General features: G+C 45.5%; 1 protein-coding gene across 5 annotated transcripts in view; it reads right to left on the reverse strand.

The window, feature by feature from the left end:
• ADCK1 (aarF domain containing kinase 1) overlaps positions 1–20948 on the reverse strand; it is a 113852-nt gene extending 92904 nt beyond the window's left edge. For 2 of the 5 annotated variants that reach the window (XM_067027979.1, XM_067027978.1), the window contains exons 1-3: positions 20716–20839; positions 9694–9839; positions 6235–6318 (exon numbers count right to left, since the gene is read on the reverse strand). In XM_067027979.1, coding sequence (XP_066884080.1) covers positions 6235–6318; positions 9694–9828 — 219 coding nt within the window. In that variant the 5' untranslated portion in view covers positions 9829–9839; positions 20716–20839. Of the gene's footprint in view, positions 1–6234; positions 6319–9693; positions 9840–9995; positions 10109–20455; positions 20662–20715 lie in introns of those variants that run through there. The other 3 variants (XM_067027975.1, XM_067027977.1, XM_067027976.1) reach the window with 3 other exon arrangements.
• Positions 20949–22498: the final 1550 nt, after the last annotated feature.

Genomic DNA, 22498 nt, shown 5'->3' on the forward strand with positions numbered 1-22498 from the left:
GAGGCTTGTCCTGCCATGTCTGTGCCTGGGTAGGCAAGTCTATCAAATTCAGGGGTGAAGTTCAACAAGCCCACTTGTTCACAGGTCCAAGACACGTGATCCAGCCCAACATTTACCAGTAACAAAGCTGACATTTTGATCTCTACCTGGCAGAGTCCTGCATCTCCTTGGTTCTGCTTCTTGGGCAAAGAGGAAAAGAGTATTTATATCTTTACCTCCTAAGCCCAAATATTTGTTAAGTACCACAGTAACTAATATGACGCACACATACTGCAGACCTGAAGCAACCCAGGAAGCAGACCACAGGAGCCCAGTGACCTGCTCCCAAAACAAGAAACTGAATTCAGCTAAAGATTTCCACTCACAACAACAATCAAGGTCCCCTCCCTATATTAGGACTCTGATTAAGAAAGGAAAAGGCACATGCGATTTCTCTCACTCTCTTGCTTTATCCTCTCGAGACACACACATACACACACACACACACACATGCACACACACACACCACTTTTACTCATTGTCTAACTCAAAGCAGAAGCTCAGAAAATATTCGGTAACTGATGACTTTAAGCATTCTCATTCATTAACGGCTTAACAAAACTTTACTCTAGAACTTTCCAGGGCTCCCTACTGTCCATGGTATAAAACTTGGCCTTTATTCCCTCTGCAACCTACCTCTAATTCTGTTTGCCAGTATAACCCTTCACTCACTCATAACCTAGTCTCCAGTAACACTGAACTACTCTCTGCTTCTTATAGACAATCGCCAAAATTTTACCCATCAACCTCAGCCTAGATCACCTTGACCCCAATGCTACATGTTTCAATCTTATGCATCTTTCCAAACCCAGCTCAAATACCCCCTTAATTCATCTTGAGCCACTCTCTCTGCTCTTGTATGCCTTAGGGGTGTTAACTAATTTGGGGTATACTAGGGTTTAACAAATAAGTGAATATATTGTAGATAAAAGGCATTCTCACTGGCGGAGAAATAAGTTACATATAAGGAAAGGGAGAAGGCTATAATGAACTCTGTGAGTTTAGATTGAAATTAGAGGTATCAGCATGAACTCATGGTTTTTTAATAGACAGATGTGTTTATGCATGAGTAAGTATACATCCATATATTTCCTAGCTATGTCTCCTGGAAGAGCCTAGAAACAACAGCACCCCAGTAGCAACATGCATCCACATCTTGATTTCTGAATACCATTCTCCAATAAAAGGAATCAGGGCTCCTTGGAGAAGTGACTGATTCCAGGGATGGGCAATGAAAATACAAGATGAGCCTGGGGCAACTTGTGGTACCAGAAAGTTAAGATAGTGTTGAAAAAATGATAGGGCATATCAAAAGAACACAGGAGACAACCTGAAGAAGCTCCCAATGGCCAAAGTCAGAACAATTTGAGTGATAAAAAGAAATAATGATTGTTTTGTACTCTAACCCATAGAATAAAATAAATATCCATGAGTTGATACTGATAAAAATAAACAAATAACTGATTGAGAAGGGACAGCTATTTCTTGTAGAATAATTCCAATTAATAAATGTAAAAATAAGAAAAATAGAAAATAATTAACTTGTTCATTAAAATGATAAGGAGCCATCAAGGCAAACTGTGCTTCTAGATCTCCTCTCTGACCCGTTAAATAATCCACAGTATTTAATTAAGTAAAGCTTCTCATCTCTGTTCTTACAAACTTAGCTGGGGCAAAGACCCACTTTACAGTTAGGGAAGTAGAGGTGTTTGGTGACAGACCAGGAGCTCTAGGTCCAAAATGGCTCAAATTCTACCCAGCACCACCATTCTATCTCCTCATCCTCCATGGGCCTTGGAATTTCTGAATTTCATTTCTTTCCTTGAGTTACTGGTCCTTCTGTGACCTATCAAAACACTAATTATGCTTCCCCAAGAGTTTATCAGAACTCATTTGGCTGCAAGGAACAGAAAACTGAACTCAAAACATCTTAAACAAAAAGAGAATTTCCTGGCATAAATAATTGAAAAGTCCAGAGGTAGTCTAGCTTAGGACTCAAATATATCTCTCCACAATACTGGCTCCATTCACAGATGGGTTCTCCCCTCGTGGTGACAAGATGGCTGCCAGCAGCTCTAAGCCAACATCTGATACTCTCAGCTAATCCAGCAGAAAAGACAGTATCACAGGGGGGACACCCCCCAAAAGTCCTGGAGCTGATTTAAGTTCACTGACAAGCACTGGCTTGGATACTCATCCTTGAATCAATCACTAGGGCCAGAGGAATGGACTACACTGATAGCCAAAGTCACATGCCCGCCCTGAGGGTGGGGTGAGCTACACTCAAACCTCAAGGCATGTATATGAGATAAGAGTGGTTCCCCAAAGGAAAGTTTAGATGCTGCTCCCTAAAACAAGAATGGCTCCTGTGCTGCAAAATTAACATATGTCCACTACGCCCCGACTCCTTGGTCAGAATCAACTCAGTCCTGCCTCCTCCAGCCCATCGTCTGGACATCTGTACCAGCAGTGACTTCTTTCTGCTTCAGGCACAGGCAAGTTCACATCCGTCCTTTCTGTTTATAAGCATCCTGGGCACCAGGAGTCTCATTCTCCAAAGCATCTGGGTCCCATCCCACGCCCTCACTGCCTAGCAAAGTGCCACTGTGCCCCTAGAAAACACACCTTCACGCTGGCTCCCACCCCCTCTCGAAGCAGAGCTGAGTCACTGCGATCCCAGCCAGCTGAGCACCAACCTTGAAAGTGCTTCTCGAAGTCACCGCCTGCCAAGCTCCTGGCTCTGGCACACTCCGGGACCTGGGGACACTGGCTTAACAGGTGAGATCATTATGCTTTACCCTTCACTCACTTCTTTATCAGTCACAGGCCAGAACAGATAAGTGCTCCAATGCAAGAAAACACTTCTGCGGTATTTACTTGTGCTCTTTAGTGCCGGCTGGCTCTCCCTTCCCAGGCACAACTCCCAGGGACCAGCCTGTACCCTGTTACCTGGTGCCAGTCACCACGCGCTGCTGCTCTCTTGTCAACTGCCAGACTGTACTTTCCTAACTGCATTCCCCCAGGCTTCTCCAGGACCTGCAGCACCACTGCTTTCCAGATGACTTGCACATGAAGGGCAACTGTCTTCACGACATCCATCCCCCTGTCTGCTCGGCAGATTCCCCAAGGCAGAAGGCTTGCCCCTGTGCCCTGGCCTGGACCTCTCTGCAAAATGTGGCTCTGGTGGGTTCCAAGGCCCATAGCATTGGTTAGATGGAGAAAAGGGGGTAGGGAAAAGCAGGGGGCATTAGGTCTCAGAGACAAGGACTTTGAGATCTTCCAATCCAAACTAACATTTCATTCATTCATTCGTTCAACAAACCTTTATTTAGGAGCTACTGGGTCCTGGGTATTGTAGTAGGTGCTGCAGAAGTGAAGATACACAACATAGACCAAGTCTCTTTCCTCATGGAGCATACCTTCTAGTAGACGTCTTGACTTATTTTTTATTTATATTTTTATTTATTTATTTATTTATTTATTTATTTATTTTTTGCGGTACATGGGCCTCTCACTGCCACGGCCTCTCCCGTTGCAGAGCACAGGCTCCGGACGTGGAGGCCCAGCGGCCATGGCTCACGGGCCCAGCCGCTCCATGGCATGTGGGATCCTCCCAGACAGGGGAACGAACCCGTGTCCCCTGCATCAGCAGGCAGATTCTCAACCACTGCGCCAACAGGGAAGCCCTTGACTTATTTTTGATACCTGCTTTACATTTAGATTCACAACACACTGTCTCAGATACTATCCATATAAACCTCAGTAAGTGGTATAACTATCTGTAGTCCACAGACTCCAAAAATTTCAATGACCTTCTCAAAGCCAAGGCACAAACTCAGGTCTTCTGACTACAAACCTTACTCTCTTTCTGGGGCCTCTCCCAAGGAAGGGAGCTAGCAGGGTACAGCCTGGCATTGAGACAGACATTAACTCAACTCAGTCCCAGGCATCACTGCTAGAGATAGGAGATGTAAAAAAGAAAGACCCATCCCTGATCTAAAAGAATTTATGGTCTAAAGAGAGAGAAAGACACATAACCAACTATCATCTATGACAGGAATAAAGAACATAGAGTGGGTAAATCCAAATAGGAAGATCTCTCTGGAAAGATATACAGGAAATAATGATCACCTTCAGGCAGAAAAACTGGGTACCTGAGAAACAGGGATAGGAGGGTCATTTTTTTATGTTCAAATATTATATATTTTGAATTGTGTACCGTTGAATTTACTTCTCATTAAATGACACTGTGAGGATGCAATCAGCCAAATGCTGAATGTAGGAAATTCCACAGGATAAATGATCTGGTTTCTTCAACAAGCAAATAGCTCCCCAGAAAAAAGGAGGGAGGGGAAATATTATAGACTTAAAAAGATTTAGGAAACATCAGCCAAACATAATATATGAACCTTGTTTGGATCCAGATTTGAATCAACTTAAAAAAGAAATTTTGAGGGGCTTCCGTGGTGGCGCAGTGGTTGAGAGTCTGCCTGCCGATGCAGGGGACACGGGTTCGTGTCCCGGTCCGGGAAGATCCAACATGCCGCGGAGCAGCTAGGCCTGTGAGCCATGACCACTGAGTCTGCGCGTCTGGAGCCTGTGCTCCACAGCGGGAGAGGCCACAACAGTGAGAGGCCCGTGTACCACAAAAAAAAATAAAAATAAAAAAAATAAAAAAGAAAAAGAAAATTTGGGGACAACGTGGAAGATTTTTTTTTAAATAAATTTATTTATTTATTTATTTACTGTTGGCTGTGTTGGGTCTTCGTTGCTGCACGCAGGCTTTCTCTAGTTGCGGCGAGCAGGGGCTACTCTTCCTTGCAGTGCACGGGCTTCTCATTGCGGTGGCTTCTCTTGTTGTGGAGCACGAGCTCTAGGCACATGGGCTTCAGCAGTTGTGGCATGCGAGCTCAGTAGTTGTGGCTCACAGGCTCTAGAGCACAGGCTCAGTAGTTGTGGCACACGGGCTTAGTTGCTCCGCGGCATGTGGGGTCTTCCTGGACCAGGGTTCGAACCTGCGTCCCCTGCATTGGCAGGCGGATTCTTAACCACTGCGCCACCAGGGAAGTCCCAAAAAGGAAGATTTGAATATGGACTAGCTATTAGAGGTTATTAAGGAATTATTATCAATTTTGTTAGGTATGACCATGGTACTGTAGTTAAGGTTTTTTTAAGGTCCTTATCTGCTAGAGATACATTCTGAAGTATTTACAAATGAAATAATATGATGCCAGAGATTTGTTTTTAAATATTTCAGCAAAAATTAATAATAAATAAATAAATGAATAAAGAAGTAAATGAAGGAATGAATAAATAAAGGGGAGAGTAGATGAAACAAGACAGGCAAAAAGTTGATCATTTCTGAAGCTGGATGACAGTTCCATAGGGGGCTAATACTACTCTACCGTTATGGATGGTTGAAATTTCCATAATGAAAAGTTTAAATAAAAATTTAAAAATTAATTATTCCAGCCACCTAGGATGACTGAGGAGGAAAGTGTCACAGAGGAAAGGTATTTGAGCTGAGTCCTGAAGGATGACTAGGAATTTTCTAAGGGGCAAAGGGCCTTCCAGGCTGAGTAAAGATACACAGATCTATCACAAACCACCCTCTGGGAGAACCAAAGTTATCTACACTTGACCTCAAACTCAACTTACATCCCACACCAGTGCCCTCTTGCTTAATCCCCCAACTCTCTGGGACATGTAGAAACAGCACCAAAATCAACTATCCTGTTCCAAATGAGAACAGAGTGTGTGGTCGACAGCTCCACTCAGAGACCTACAACAGGCCCCAGTGTAGCCTTCAGAGGATACGAAAGCAATTAACCTCTCTCAATTGGGTTTTGCCTGACAAGGCGGTTTGGAAGCCAGCTGAGTTATCTCAGGGACAGAGCCTTCATCTCTCCTGAGTCATCCCAGACACGTGCCCTCCCCAGACACACACACCAGCCTCCCCAGCAGCACCTTATAGATTTATAACCTCAGTACTGGGGGGCCCAGCTTGATGGCAGCTTGGCAGCCCAGCCCATGGACACTAAAACATCCCCCCTCCTTCCTCCCAAGCCCCCAGCCTCAGTCCCTACACTGACCCCGCCCACCTCCAGCTGCACTCAGGAAGCTTGCTGGCTTTGCAGTCACTTCAGGACTTATCCAGGCCTGGCCTAGCTCAGATGGGTCCCACAGGTCCCTTACCTTGGATCGAAGCTGCAAGTATTCCTCTGAGCCATAGGGGACACTCCTCAAGGAGGTAAGATAGTCGTAACTGATGACAGCTGTCTGTGAACCAAGGAAGAGGAAGGCTTAGCACCAGACATCAAATGTTACTCCTCTGTCCAAGGCCTGCAGCTGCAGCCCCCTGACACAGGTGGTATGTCTAGAGAAGCAGTCCAACCTCTAAGAGGCCCTGCCCCCAGATTTCGATCTGGCTGGCTTCTTCCTGTCATTCAAGGCTCTGCACAAATGTTACCCCTACAGAGACCCTCAATCTAAAGTTACCCCCACCCACCAGGAACTCCCAATTATTTATCATCACAAACCACCGTCCAAAATTACCTTGCTCATTTGTTTCCTTGTATATGGATGGTTTCCACTTCACTAGAAATTAAGCTCTATAAGCTCAGGGGCATGTCCTTCCTGTTTATCATCGTATCCCCTGCACCTTTCACAGTGCCAGGCACACAGGTAAATGCTCAATAAATACTAGTTGGATGAATGCTGTTGCATAAACTTATCCCATCCCTTTTTATCACAAATAAACACCATCTCATACTTATGTTTGCTCTAATAGCATAAGTTTTAATTCTGGGTCCCTTTGCAAAAACTCCGAGAGAGGTTCCCTTATGCTTGGTGAATCAGGAAATTACAGGCTCCCAGGTATCTTCAGGCACAGAGGAGCCTTAAGGGTTGCTGAACCCAAACCTTCCCTTTTAGAACTGAGCAACTGAGGCCCGTAGAAATTAGGGGGCCTACAAGGCTGGTATTGAGAGGAGTCCATTCCTTTGTCTATACTCCCAAATCTTTATTCCATGCCACATATATTGGCTGGATACCAACCACTAGCAAGACCTGGCCTGAGTGGTGCACCAGGCTAATCAAGACCAGAGGCCTGAATTACGGTCAATGAGATAAGTCAGTCAGAGAAAGACAAACACTGAATGATATCGCTTACATGTGGAATCTAAAAAATACAATAGGGCTTCCCTGGTGGCGCAGTGGTTGAGAATCCGCCTGCCGATGCAGGGGACACGGGTTCGTGCCCCGGTCCGGGAAGATCCCACATGCCGCGGAGCAACTGAGCCCGTGAGCCATGGCCCCTGGGCCTGCGCGTCCGGAGCCTGTGCTCCGCAACGGGAGAGGCCACAACAGTGAGAGGCCCGCGTATCACAAAAAAAAAATACAATAGATTAATGAATATAACAAAAAAGAAGCAGACTCACAGATATAGAGAATAAACTCGTGATTACCAGTGGGAAGACGGAAGTGGGAAGGGGCACAATTGGGGTAGGAGATTAAGAGGTACATACAAACTATTATATATAAAATAAGCTACAAGGATATATTGTACAACATGGGGAATAGAGCCAATATTGTAAAATAACTATAAATGGAGCATGAGCTTTAAAACTTGTGAATCACAATATTGTACACCTGCAACTTATATAATATTGTACAGCAACCATACGTCAATGAAGAAAAATTTTTAAACATCACCCCTCCAAAAATAGACCAGAGCCCTGGCCTTTAAAGTATACACAGCCTAGTGGCTAGTTTATAAAGCACTGATTTATACCTTCCTCGCTCCTCTCCAACTATTCAAATCCCTAAGGTTCCATCCAACCCTACTTCCCCTAAGGCACTCATCGTGACCCCAGCCCACAGGACTCACTCCTGTGTCTGAGGTCCCACAGCAGCTGTCACCCGAGTCACACAACTTGACACCATACATGGCTTTAGATTGTTTTGTTTTTCAATTTATTTATTGATTTTTGGCTGCGTTGGGTCTTCGTTGCTGCACGCGGGCTTTCTCTAGTTGCAGCGAGCGGAGGCTACTCTTCATTGCGGTGCGCGGGCTTCTCGTGGTGGCTTCTCTTGTTGTGGAGCACGGGCTCTAGGTGTGCGGGCTTCAGTAGTTGTGGCACGCAGGTTTGGTAGTTGTGGCTTGCAGGCTCCAGAGCACCGGCTCAGTAGCTGTGGCGCACAGGCTTAGTTGCTCTGCGGCATGTGGGATCTTTCCAGACCAGGGCTCGAACCCATGTTTCCCTGCATTGGTAGGTGTATTCTTAACCACTGTGTCACCAGGGAAGCCCTAGATTGTTTTTTTGACCCATTCATGTGAACACTCCTCAGCCAGAAGCTCCTTCAAAGCTGCATCTGTAGGGGCTTCCCTGGTGGCGCACTGGTTGGGAATCTGCCTGCTAATGCAGGGGACACGGGTTCGAGCCCTGGTCTGGGAAGATACCACATACCGTGGAGCATCAAGCCCCGTGAGCCACAACTACTGAGCCTGCGCGTCTGGAGCCTGTACTCCGCAACAAGAGAGGCCACGATAGTGAGAGGCCCGCGCACTGTGATGAAGAGTGGCCCCCTCTCGCCGCAACTGGAGAAAGCGCTCGCACAGAAACGAAGACCCAACACAGCCAAAAATAAATAAATAAATAAATAAATAAATAAGAGTTAAAAAAAAAAAAAAAAAAAAAAGCTGCACCTGCATGGGACAATTCGTTTCTATCCTTAAGGCATATAAGACAATGCTGGGCCCAAAAAAGGCATTCAGCAAACACTTAGGAATCACTACATATTCCATGGCCTGTTTATCTATTTGCTAATCTTGAGTCTATGACCCAGTTTATGTTAAGGAGCGGGCACCACATCTGAGTCAGGCTAGGAAGAAGACAGGACAACACTGAGTATTAAGGGAATGATTAGACAACAGCCCAGACAGACTGTGCATCAGAGTATATCTACACCAAGGGAAAGAAAGCATGAGCTCATCCTGCGGCAGACAAAAGAGGAAAGAAAGCATGACGCATATGGCACTCTGCCCACCAATGGAGCAATTATGTAGGGGTGTCTGGAACAGCCACTTGCAGCAGACTTAAAGAGGATGTGATCACACCAGAACGACGTTCCTGAACCACTGGAGAAAACCTCTAACAGTCAAATATTCAATTCAGAGTCTGTTAGTTTGGAGCTTGGAGGGGATCTGCAAAGTTCTTCAACTCATAGATACTCTGAGCATGAGCCCTGCATCACGAACCATTCACGAGCTCATTGGAGGCAGACCAAGTTTTCTGGTAGAATTTAAGCAAAGCTGCAAAGCTCTCTTTCCATGTGTTTCCTGAGAAGACCGCCTCCTGAGTCTGTCACTGAAATAAGATAAGGAGGTTCTGTAAAGGTAAAGGTTTCAGAACAGAGACCCCATGCAGTACCACTCTGTTTAACTTCAGGATGCCAGAGGGTGTGTGAACAGGGATATAGGTACACAGGGGTGCACACCCATGCCTGTGCAACTGTGTAGTGGGAGCTTTACACATGTAAAGGTACATGTGAATCTCCACATATGTGTGACTGGCAGGTACATCTGCTGCATGTATGAACACCTGCAAGTAATACTGCAGTTCCTCTGCCCCTCTCAAAAGGAGAAGAACCTACCGTGGCAACTGCTCTGCCCACCCTGACAGCGCCAAAGTCGTTGAGGTCCAAGTACTTGTTGCTGTAGAGGTAGAAGCCAGAGGCGGCAAGAGCCATGCTGGTCCACGAAGCAAGCTTGAGAGCCCTCCTGGCCATGTCCGCAGACCCTGAAGGAGGAAAGCAGAGGAAGAGGAGCAGTTAAGAGTTTCATAGGTAGTCAAATTCAAATCCAGGCTCTGCCACTTAGACTGTATGATCTTCGGTCATTTCCTCAACCTCATTGCACCTGTGTTTCCTCATTTGTAAAACAGGATGATACCTACCTCAAAAGCCGTTGGGATAAAATGAGATCGTGTATATGAAATGCTTAGCACAGTACCCAGCATAAGTCAACTGTCAAAGTCGTTCTTCCTTCAACAGTACCAGGCACTGTTCTAGGCACTAGGGAGAGAGCCAAGAAAACAGACAAAGTTCTTACAGTCTAGAGGGGATGACAGATCACGAACCAACAGACATGTATTAGAATAGCAGCAGGGATTCAGTGCTGAGAAGAAAATCAAAGTGGGTAAGAGGAAGGATGACGTATATGTGATGAAGGATGCTGTTTTAGATAAGAGAAGCGAGTGCATGTTAACCACTCTTACGTTAACTATGATTGTACCACTAAGCACACACAGGCGTCATTAGCCCCCTGTGCCCAGGTCAGAAGCAACCACAGCCAAGATGGCAGCTGGTCAGAGCAGCCAGGTAAGCCCTCCAAGTCTGACTGATTTTCAAAATATTTATTTTGATTAGAATAGACAGCCCCTTTTCTAGACTGTAAGCTCCCTGAGGGCAAACACCATGGCTGTTACTACTTTGTCCACGCTCAGTCCTCCAGGCTGCTTTCTGGTTAGGGGCTCAAGGTCCACCTGCTGATTTGCTCTGTTTAACCAAACTCACACTCCCATTCAGTGGGACCAAGTGGGCTCCCGGCTCCCTTTCCCCACCCTACTTGTACTGCTCAGCGTGCCAGGTGGCTGCACAGACACTCTTTGGGGCCACTGTAGCCAGTGGGCCGATTCCCCTTCAGTTCCTAGGAATTCTATATCAGACTAATGTCCTTGACCACAGCTGCAGCTGCCAGCGGAGAAGTCCCACCCAGAAGTGCCACCTTCAAGCCACTTGCAGCTGCAAACCCCGCACAAATGCAGCAGGAAAATTTAGGTCATCACCCTGTTTGCTTCTGCCCTGGACTCAGTTTGTGACCATCCCCTCCCTGCTCTGTGCCTCTATTTCCTCTTTGTATGGAAACAATTGCTCCAAACGGCCTTGTCTGCATTTTCTTTAAAGTCTATTTTGACTCATGCCTCATAATATAGTCACAGATTTTTTTAAGTATCCACAGGGACATATTTTTCCCTTCTTTTACTTTCAACTTATACTTTGTACTGTTTCTCTAAATAGCATATGGTTGATTTTGTTTGCATTTAACATAATCACTTATGTATTGGGATTTAGTTTTACCATCTTCTGTGCTTTCTATATTCCTACCTGTTCTGTTTCTTTTTCTCTCCTTTCTTGACTTTTCTGGACCCAGTTCTTTTTATAATCCCATTGTTTTTCCCTTTGCAGTGTTCTTTTCCTAGCCAGCATTTCTAAAGTGTGGTCAGAGGAACTCTTAAAAAAAAAAAAAAAAATCAATCTGGGTGCCATTTCAAAAATGTAGATTTCTGCTAGACTCACAGACATAGAAAGCAAGCTTATGATTACCAAAGGGGAAAGTGGGGGAAGGGATAAATTGGGAATTTGAGATTAACAGACACACGCTACTATATATAAAATAGATAAACAACAAGGACCTACTATAAAGCATAGGGAACTATATTCAATATCTTATAATAACCTATAATGGAAAAGAATCTGAAAAACAATATATATGTATAACTGAATCACTTTGCTATATACCTGAAACACTGTAAATCAACTATACTCCAAAAAACTAATAATAATGATAATGATGTAGCAAAGTGAAAAAAAAAAAAAAAAAAAATGCAGATTTCTGAAGTCCACCCCTTGGCCCACTGAATCATCAAAGCTAGGGGTAGGACTCAGGAATCTGCATTTTTATAGGAAATATAATGGGTTATTTTTATGCAAAGTTTGAGAACCACTCTTCTAAATATTTCATTTTTAATAAAGAGAGGCTTCATATGTTCAAATTCATCAGTGAAACCATGCCCCCTTCCAAGTTTATCCTACCCACTCGCAACCCCAGATGACTGCATTCACCCCACAAGGAGGACTGCAAGCAATTTTTTTTTTTTTTTTTTGGCTGCATTAGCTCTTCATTGCTGCACGCGGGCTTTCTCTAGTTGCAGTGAGCAAGGGCTTCTCATTGCGGTGGCTTCTCCTGCTGCAGAGCACGGGCTCTAGGTGCACGGGTTTCAGTAGTTGTGGCATGTGGGCTCAGCAGTTGTGGCTCGCGGGCTCTAGAGCTCAGCCTCAGTAGTTGTGGTGCATGGGCTTAGCTGCTCCACAACATGTGAGATCTTCCCGGACCAGGGCTCGAACCCGTGTCCCCTGCATCAGCAGGTGGATTCTTAACCACTGCGCCACCAAGGAAGTCCCATGCAAGCAATTATTTTTAAAGGGATAATTTAAGAAACTCATTTCTTTCACTAAAAGCAAATGCTCTGGCCCACCTCCTGGGAGCAGTTCCTAACTCTGCAAGAAAGGGGTTTATAAACAAAAAGAATAAATTAAACCTTGCTTTGCAGCGTCCCCTTTCTTTACATCTTCTTTGTTTTATGAAAACTTCCCTACCCCATCCCTCGTTCCTTTCAGATGAGAGAGAGCACAGCGGTTGAGAATAAGCACTCCAGAATCCGGTGGGCCTGAGTTTGAGTCCCGACACCATCACTTACACATTGGGTAAGCAGGGACAGACTGCTAACTCTCCCCGAATCCCGTGACCTTGTCTGTAACACGGGGATGATCATAGCAGTGTCTACTTGATGAGGTGGTGAGGAATGAGGAAATCATGCAAAATGTTTAGCAAGGTGCCACCTACACAGTAAGAACACAGTAGCAATTACTATTGTTAGGGAACCTTAGACCAAAACCGCCCACCCTGGCCAGGCCCGGTAATAACCACTTGCATGAATTGTCTCACAACAGGAGGTCCCAATAAGGAGCAGGATACTGACAAGCTGCCACCAAAGAAGAATTGGGGAGGGGCCAAGAGAAGGGAGGAGACCCCCGCTCGTAATATGTCCTGCCAACCTCCCAGAAACCCTCACGCTGGAAACCATCTTGGCTGAGATGCACATGCCATCAGGAAGAACCCTGAGTCAGACCAAATATGAGCACAAAGAAGATGATTGGCCAGAGACAACCCGGAAAGCTAACCGCCCCCCCCCCCCCATAAAACCTGAGACTGCGAGCCACGTGGCAGAGCAGACCTCCTGGGTTCCCTTACCCTGCTGCTCTCCGCTGGAGCGCCCCTTCTCAATAAAGCCCTTTGTTTTGTCAGTACGTTTGTCTCTGTGGACAATTCATTTCCGAGTTAGACAAGAGCCCACTCCCGAACCCTAGAAGGGGCCCCCGCTCCAGTAACACTGTTACTACACCACCGCCATTGTGGTTGCTGTTATTCTGTCTTCACCCAATGCCAGGCTTGGTAAAGGATCTTATTACTCCCCTATCAACTTCTGCATGCCCCACTTCTAGCATCTCAGCAGTCCCCCACCTAGCCCTACCTTTTCATCTTGCTCTCTACACCCTCAGCCTGTAGTATTTTCTATTGAAAGGGGTAGCACGCTCAATGTCCCCTCCGCCTTGTTTCTGCCAAGACACAGGTTCCCAGTGGGACCCGGACTCAGGCCTTAAATTAGGCTGAGTGCCCTCAGCTCCTCACACACCTTCCTCCTTCAAGATCATCAGTTCGAAAAGGCCCATGAGGGGTGATCCAGGGACCTTCCTTGTGGGGCCTGCAGAAAAGCCCACCCTAAGAAGGCAGTACAGAGCAACCGTTGGTCAGGAACTCAGCCTCTGGAGCCGGGAAGAGCCCTGGCTCTACTGTTCACCAGCTGTGTGACCATGAGCAAACCACAACCTCTTGGAGCCTCCATTTACAAAAGAGGCTCTTGAGAGTACCTACCTCACAGGGTCATCGTGAGAATTAAATGAGATGCTGCTTTAACAGAATGCCTACCATGCTCAGTACATGAGACTTCTTTTTCTTATTGTTATTTTAAACTTCATTTCTTCTTCTCTGAAAAGCTGAAGAGCTTATATAGAAGAACTCCTAGCTCTCAGGGACCAGAATTCAGCACAACCTTGTACAATTAATAAAGGAGGTGGGAGAAACCCATCACATCTTGCCTCAACCATTCAACCATTCCCCATTCCAAACACTTCCCCACATCCCAGCCAACATCCACTCTGCCATGCAAGTCATCACCTTCCTAACCCACAATTGCATTCTTATCACTCTTACCTACCCACTCTCTACCAAAAAGTCCAAATTCTCTAGCAAGGCATTCAAGGCCCACCCCGTTCTCATCCCCACCCACCTTTCCAGCTTCATCTGCCAAAATATCCCGCCACACCCAATCCCGCATTATCCCTCTATGAAGTTTTGTCAGCCAATCACTCAGAGTTCCTTGCTCCTTCCTCTCTGGTCTCATTGTACACTGCTTTTACCTCTAATAATCTGGCCCTATATCTGCCTCTTCCACTAAATGCAAAGGGCAGAATTCGCTAATAAATAATAAGTGAGTAAATAAGTCTGCTAAAAAAAAAAAAAAAAAAAAAAAAGACTGAATGAATGAATGAGAGAGTGAAAATTTCCCCAGTCTATTCTCAACATGGAAACTTAAGACAAACTCTGCATTCCTCTGCTCTAAACTCTCCAATGGCTCCCACCTCACTCAAAGTGAGACAGGAGGGAAGGGGACGGGGCACAACCTTTAAAAGAATGACATGGCCATTGAGGATATGATAAAAACTAGTTAGAACCAATTAAGCCCAAGATGGCAGAAGATTCGACTTCCAGTGGACCTTGAGCCTCATTATATGCTCATTGTGATACGTTAGCTAAATGATACATCCAAAGGCGCCATGACAGTTCAGAGGCTGATCATAAACGGCCAAAAAGCGGGTGATGATCTAACTCCTGCAAATCCCCACCCTTTCCCCAAAATGACTGGAATAATCCTCCCACTTATTGGCCTATGAAATTACCCAGCCCATAAAAACTAACCACCCCATATTTCAGGGTCTCTTGCCTTCTGAGACGGCCCACAATCTGTCTATGGAGTGTGTATCTCACTAAATAAACCTGCTTTCCCACCTAGTTCTCAGGGCAGAGCCCCTTGCCTGCCTGCTTATATTCCTCACAAGTGTCCTATATTAATGACTCTACTTCTTGCCTATCACTTTGCCTCTCACTGAATTCCTTCTGCGCTGAGACATAAAGAACCTGAGCTTCAGTAAGTCCTGACACCAGGCGAGTGATTTTAATTAAAAGACAGTGGGTTCCACACATATGGTCATCTTATCTTTGATAAAGGAGGCAAGAATATACAGTGGAGAAAAGACAGCCTCTTCAATAAGTGGTGCTGGGAAAACTGGACAGGTACATGTGAAAATATGAAATTAGAACACTCCCTCACACCATACACAAAAATAAACTCAAAATGGGTTAAAGACCTACATGTAAGGCCAGACACTATCAAACTCTTAGAGGAAAACATAGGCAAAACACTCTATGACATAAATCACAGCAAGATCCTTTTTGACCCACCTCCTAGAGAAATGGAAATAAAAACAAAAATAAACAAATGGGACCTAATGAAACTTAAAAGCTTTTGCACAGCAAAGGATACCATAAACAAGACCAAAAGACAACCCTCAGAATGGGAGAAAATAGTTGCAAATGAAGCAACTGACAAAGGATTAATCTCCAAAATTTATAAGCAACTCATGCAGCTCAATAACAAAAAAACAAACAACCCAATCCAAAAATGGGCAGAAGGCCTAAATAGACATTTCTCCAAAGAAGATATACAGATTGCCAACAAACACATGAAAGCATGCTCAACGTCATTAATCATTAGAGAAATGCAAATCAGAACTACAATGAGATATCATCTCACACCAGTCAGAATGGCCATCATCAAAAAATCTAGAAACAATAAATGCTGGAGAGGGTGTGGAGAAAAGGGAACCCTCTTGCACTGCTGGTGGGAATGTAAATTGATACAGCCGCTATGGAGAACAGTATGGAGGTTCCTTAAGAACCTACAAATAGAACTACCATACGACCCAGCAATCCCACTACTGGGCATATACCCTGAGAAAACCATAATTCAAAACGAGTCATGTACCAAAATGTTCATTGCAGCTTTATTTACAATAGCCAGGACACGGAAGCAACCTAAGTGTCCATCAACAGATGAATGGATAAAGAAGATGTGGCACATATATACAATGGAATATTACTCAGCCATAAAAAGAAATGAAACTGAGTTATTTGTAGTGAGGTGGATAGACCTGGAGTCTGTCATACAGAGTGAAGTAAGTCAGAAGGAGAAAAACAAATACCGTATGCTAACACGTATATATGGAATCTAAGAAAAAAAATGTCATGAAGAGACTAGGGGTAGGACAAGAATAAAACACAGACCTACTAGAGCATGGACTTGATATGGGGAGGGGGAAGGGTAAGCTGTGACGAAGTGAGAGAGTGGCATGGACATATATACACTACCAAACGTAGGGTGGATAGCCAGTGGGAAGCAGCCACATGGCACAGGGAGATCAGCTCCGTGCTTTGTGACCACCTTGAGGGGTGGGATAGGGAGGGTGGGAGGGAGGGAGATGCAAGAGGGAAGAGATATGGGAACATACATATATGTATAACTGATTCACTTTGTTGTAAAGCAGAAACTAACACACCATTGTAAAGCAATTATCCTCCAATAAAGATGTTAAAAAAAAAAAAGACCGTGGCTTCGAGTCTCAATAGGAACTTTGGCTGGATTCGAATCCCATCTGAGGTGCAATTGGGTTCGAGTCCCAATCTGAGGTATGTGGTTTCAAAAGAGCCAAGGCCTTGGCATGACCTGCGAGGCCCTTCCTGATCTAACTCCCCAGTTCCCTGCAGGGTTTCAGGCCATTCCACTGTCCCGCTTGCTCACTTCACCCCAATGGCACCAGCCTCCTTGCTATTCCTCAAACATGCCAGGCACATTCCAGCCTCAGTGCTTTTGCACTTGCTATTCTCTCTGCCTAAAATAGGGGTCAGCAAACTTTTTCTGTAAAGGACCATATAGAAATATTTTTGGCTTTGCAGGCTATAACATCTCTGTTGTAACTACTAAACTCTGCATCGTAGTGCAAGGCAAAAGACAGCCACAGACAGTATGTAAAGTACTATGTGTGGTCAGATTTGGCCTGCAGGCTATAGTTGGCCATAACCTTGCTTAGCACATGGAACAGGTGCTCCAAAAGTATTTACTGAATGAATGAATTAATGAATGAGTAAACTATACCCTATGAGACCTGTACAGTCAGTAACAACACAGGTTCCCAGGTGAGAATCACAAACTTGGGCTGACAATTCGACAGCCATTGTCCTCCAGTCACCCCCAACACCCCTCCCAGACTTCCCTCCCCCAAACCCCATCCTCCTCAGGTTGCACCATCCTCCAGGCCTGTCCCTCTAGTCAATGAAGCCACCCCAGCCTTAAGCCCACCTCTGAGTGGGGAAGCAGCAGCAAAGCAGACACAACTCCCAAGACCCAGTTTTCATGCAAATGTCCTCAGTAATAAAAGAGGTGGAAATTGAAAAACATAAAATAGATGATATAGGAGTCAAACGGTGTCTAAATAGACTGGAGCTGGAGTTTTCCATAAGGTGCCAGTGAGTCTTTAACATGTAAATGAGTTGCTTCCCTCGGGGTAGCAAGTTTAAAAGACCCTGTCAACCGTGAAATAATGAAAAACACCTTTCATTATTAAATCTTTTGCTAATGAATCACCTGTCCTGTTCTGTTTACTTGCCGTTTTTGACTTTCACCTGAGTTGTTTCTCATAACAGTACATCCTTTCTTTTGGTTGGGGACGGGAGGGGGAGGTGCCTGGGGCCACTGGACCCTAAAACCTAACCGTTAGATAATAATATTAGCAATAACTGATCTTTACACAGCCCTTTGCACTCATTATCTCATTAGTTATTCCACAGAACCCAGTGAAGTGAGACAGATATTACTACCATCCCCAGGTATAAATGAGAAAACCAAGGAGCAGAGAGGGTGAGTGATTTGCCCCAGGTGGCTCAGCTGGTAAATGGCAGAGTAGATCTTCAGCCCTTTCTCTTTTTTTTTTTTTTTTTTTTTTTTAAAGAAGGTTTATTCAGGGAGATACACACTCCATAGACAGAGTGTGGGCCATCTTGGAAGGCAAGAGGCCCAGCCCTTTCTCTTTATGGCACGTGACCGTCCTGACAAGGACTCACAGACCTCCAATCCCCAACATTCTTAACCCCATTCTCAAGTAACTGCATCAGTCACTATAATTTCTGACCCTCTACCACCCCCAAAAACAGTGCCAGGCACAGGGAAGACACTGCTTGGCACCCTGGAAATCAACAGCAATGTCACAGGTCAACCAAAGCACCTCACTAGAAACCACCAATTCCAGGCTATGAAACATTTAGGAGAGCCGTGTTATTGTCAAATCAAGGATGAGCATGGAATCCATCTCGCTGAACCACAGGAAACATACTAGCAAGCATTGAGACAAGGCAAGAGGAGAGTCTGGGAAGTTCTACAAATTAAAAGTTGATGGTCAAATGAAATTCCACCCTCTGTACAGAACTAAATAGGGAACCAAGCACTTACTGTTCACAGGGCTAGGCCTTTTCAGCTACCATCTATCTGCTGCCTCCTCCTCATGCCACATTACAGAACAGTAAGCCTAGAATCACAGCTCCCTGTTTGGTGCACAGGTGAGAATGGCCACAGAGGAAAGAATTTAGGGCTCCAATCCCATAAAGTGACCACAGCTCCTCCTCCCATTTCCTAGAGAGACCGTTAGACAAACGAGCAGTATTTCTTTTGGTCTGCTCCCAAGACTGGAAAAGACCCAATAATACATTTGGAGAGAGTGATCTGGTTTTCAGGGAAAACTGGTTATTGATGTAGATAGAAAGCAACCAAGGTGGATGATACCATCATGTGTCATATCAATGCTGAGGGACCACCTAGTTCATCTGAACAGGTTTATAACCTGCCCTGCCCTGTAGATAGGAATGTAATCCAAATGTAATAACTCTCTTTCCTAGTGTTTGATGCCCAGAAGGTGATTCAATCAATATTGATTAAAGGAATCCCCAACTGATGCCAAAGTCCCAGAGTAGACAGGAAAAATAAATCTCATCCAGGCAAGGAATAGAATTCTCCACTTACTTCATCCAGAGATAGGGGGACTCAGGGAGAACAGTGGAAAACCAAGCACAAAGAGTGAGTAGCAGGTAAGAGGAGAAGAGTGAGTGAGATTGTAACCGGAAATGTACAGTGCCAAGTGCTTAAACATCTCATGTAACTCTCACAACTACATCCTGGGGTGCATCCTATTAGAGCCTCATTCTACAGATCAGGAAGCTGAGTTTTAGAAAAGGTAAGAAACTTGGCTGGGAAGCTACTAAGTGATGCAGCCAGAACTTGAATTACAGTTGTGTCTGCTCCAGCCAAGAGAGCACAAGGTAGATGAGAACAGGGCTTGCTGGGCCCTGAGGTGGGTCCCTGAAGTGCCCCTGATGTAGATAGTTAAACTGAGATGGTTTATTCAGTGAGTTTGGCGGGGGGGGGGGGGGGGGGGGGGGAATGCATGAACCAAGCACTATTCTTGTCTTATAGATCCCTTGTGTGACAAGAAAATACGTGTATATCAGAAAGGGAAAAAATGTAAACTCTCCCAGCAGAGGTCAAAGTTTACATCCTGAGGGCTGCTGAGAAATGGCCAAAGATACAATATGATGCAACCCAGGAAAATTCACACAAGTGCAGACTATTAAACTGGCAAGCCAGGACAGAAAGGCCCAGGACCAGGAGTGACGAGTTGGTGCTTTAAGTTCACAGGAATTTTTCCTACAAAACAGTGATACTCCAAAGTACGTTCCCAGACCAGCAGCAACCGTATGTCCTAGGAGCATGTTAGAAATGCAAATGCTAGCTCTCCACCCCAGACCTACTGAATCAGAAACTTGGGGGATGGGGTCCAGGTTTCTGTGTTGTAACAAGCCCTCCAGGTGATTCTGATGCACGCTAAAGTTTGAGAACTACTGCTTAAAGAAAACGTGTGAAGGCACAGATAAAGTCTAATTCACTTTCAACTCCGCAAATATTTCCTGAGCAGCCACTAAGTGCCAAGAATCATGGAGGTGATCAATAAGTACCTGTTGAATTGAATGACTTCCTAGTTAGTAGAAAGGAAATGCCACTTAACCTGGGGAGAGAGCTGTACTAGGCGTCTTCTAAAGGCTGCTATCCATACAGCGCTGTCATCAGCACACGTTTACTGTGCGATCCGGAAGCTCAGGGCCCAGCCAAGTGCTATAGATACGGCGCGGGCAAGGATATCTGCGCGGCTCGGAGGGCAAGGATATCTGCGCGCCCCTGCTCTGATCCAGCCTGCGCTCCAGCCCCGGACGCCTGCGCCTCGGAGCCCACAGACCACCTAGGCTGAGGTCTGGGTGAGCCACCTGCTGCTTCCCTCCAGCTCCAGCTCTACCTACACGCAGGACTGCGCCACGCTTCCGCCCACTGGTGAGCCAGGCTGAAGAGTCGCCGCAGAGGTGATGGGGCACTGCCAGCAACTCGAGTCACGTGGCCGCGCGCCGGGCCCCGGGTGATAAGGTCACCGGCCCAGGGTTCCCTCCCGGATGGAGGCCCCAGCACACGCGGGCGCCCGGCGCGTCCATAGTGGTTTACCCGCGCCCCGCGGCCCTGGCAGCCCGGGCTTTGCGCGGGCCTCCGAGGAGCTGCCCCTACTCACCCCGCGGGAAACAGAGACGCGGCGCCCGGCTTCCAGCAGCAGACTGGTGGCGGGAGTTCACGGGGAACTTTGCTTGCCGCCACCTCCGGATTGCTCTTAGTGAAGCCGGGGCTCCGCGCGGCCTGCCGGGAGTTGTAGTTCTTCTTGGTTCCCTAAGCCGCAGGGACAAGGGCCAAACAACAACCGCGGTCGCCCTGGACCGCTCCACCTAGGGAAGCAGAGGGGTCACGGACACTTGACCTGTCAGATAGCCTGTTTCTTTGCCTGCGCTGCGGCCAGGAGCCTTCCTGAAAACTTATTTTCAAGAAGCTATCCAGTTGGTCATAGATTTATGTTCAGTAGGAGGATGGAGTCGTGGGTTTGTGTATTACAACAGGCAAAGAAGAATTTTACTGACTGTTGCTGAATAGTAAGAAAGTGCTGATCGATCTTAGTCGTTTTGTCCCCCATTCATTCATTGACCTCTATTTACTGAATGTTTGTTTATAAGATGTACTTTGGAGACAATCATCAGACCTTCATTCCTTCTACAAACATCTCTTGAGGTACTTCGTGGGGGAACAGAGATGGGGTGGAAGAGTCATCTATCAATTCAATGCAATTCTAATAAATTTTCCAACAGGATTTTATCTGGACGTTTACAAGCTAAGCTAAAATTTATATGGAAAAACAAAGGACAAAGCATAGCCTGAACACTCTTGAAGAAGAGTAACATGTTTCAAGGACTTATCCTTACATATATCAACATTTATTATGAAGCTATAAAAATTAAGACTACGGGATATTAGTATAGGGATAGGCAGAGAGGGAAAATGAAACAGCCTAGAGAGCCCCAAAACAATCCAGGCACATGTGGAATCTTGATATATGACAGAGCTGGCATATGAGCTGAACCAACTGGTTCTCTGTTGGGCCCCAAACACAAAAAATTAATTCCAAATCGATTAAAGAATTTAAAATGAACAAGTAAAATCAGAACTTTTGAAGGAAATTTTTCTACTATCTCAGGGAAGGGTTTATTAAATGACATCAGCAAAACGGTATAGAAAACTTTGATAAATTTGGATTATGTTAAAGTTTAAAACTTCCTCATCAAAAGGCGTGAAGAAAAAAGACAAACCACTAACAGGGAGAAGACACTTGCAGTACAGGGCTACAGTACAGAGGTAGCAGTAGTGTAGAGTTGCATAATACAGCTGCCACCACCTCGAGTTTGCAATGTATAAGTGTTAAGATTAAAAAAAGGAATAATTTCTGGGCTTCCCTGGTGGTGCAGTGGTTAAGAATCCACCTGCCGACGCAGGGGACACGGGTTCAAGCCCTGGTCCAGGAAGATCCCACGTGCCGCGGAGCAACTAAGCCCATGTGCCACAACTACTGAGCCCACGTGCCACAACTATTGAAGCCCATGAGCCTAGAGCCCATGCTCCACAAGAGAAGCCACTGCAGTGAGAAGCCCGAGCACCGCAGGGAAGAGTAGCCCCCGCTCACCACAACTAGAGAAAGCCCGCGCGCAGCAATGAAGACCCAATGCAGCCAAAAATAAATAAATTAATTAAATTATTTTTTTTAAAAAAAGGAATAATTTCCAAATGGTGTGATTAGTGTTCGAATAGAGGTATGAACAAAGTGGTATAGGAACATAAAGAAGGGAGCATTAATTTTGCCCAGGAGATTTTGAAATGCTTTGTAAACTCAGACATGACTTACAGGCTGAGAATCAAAGGTTGAACAGGGGCTCCCCGGGAGAGGGTGTTGGGGAGCAGACCAGCATAGGAAAGTT

The sequence above is a fragment of the Kogia breviceps genome, chromosome 3 (assembly GCF_026419965.1).
Source record: "Kogia breviceps isolate mKogBre1 chromosome 3, mKogBre1 haplotype 1, whole genome shotgun sequence".
Classification (NCBI taxonomy): Eukaryota; Metazoa; Chordata; class Mammalia; order Artiodactyla; family Physeteridae; genus Kogia; species Kogia breviceps.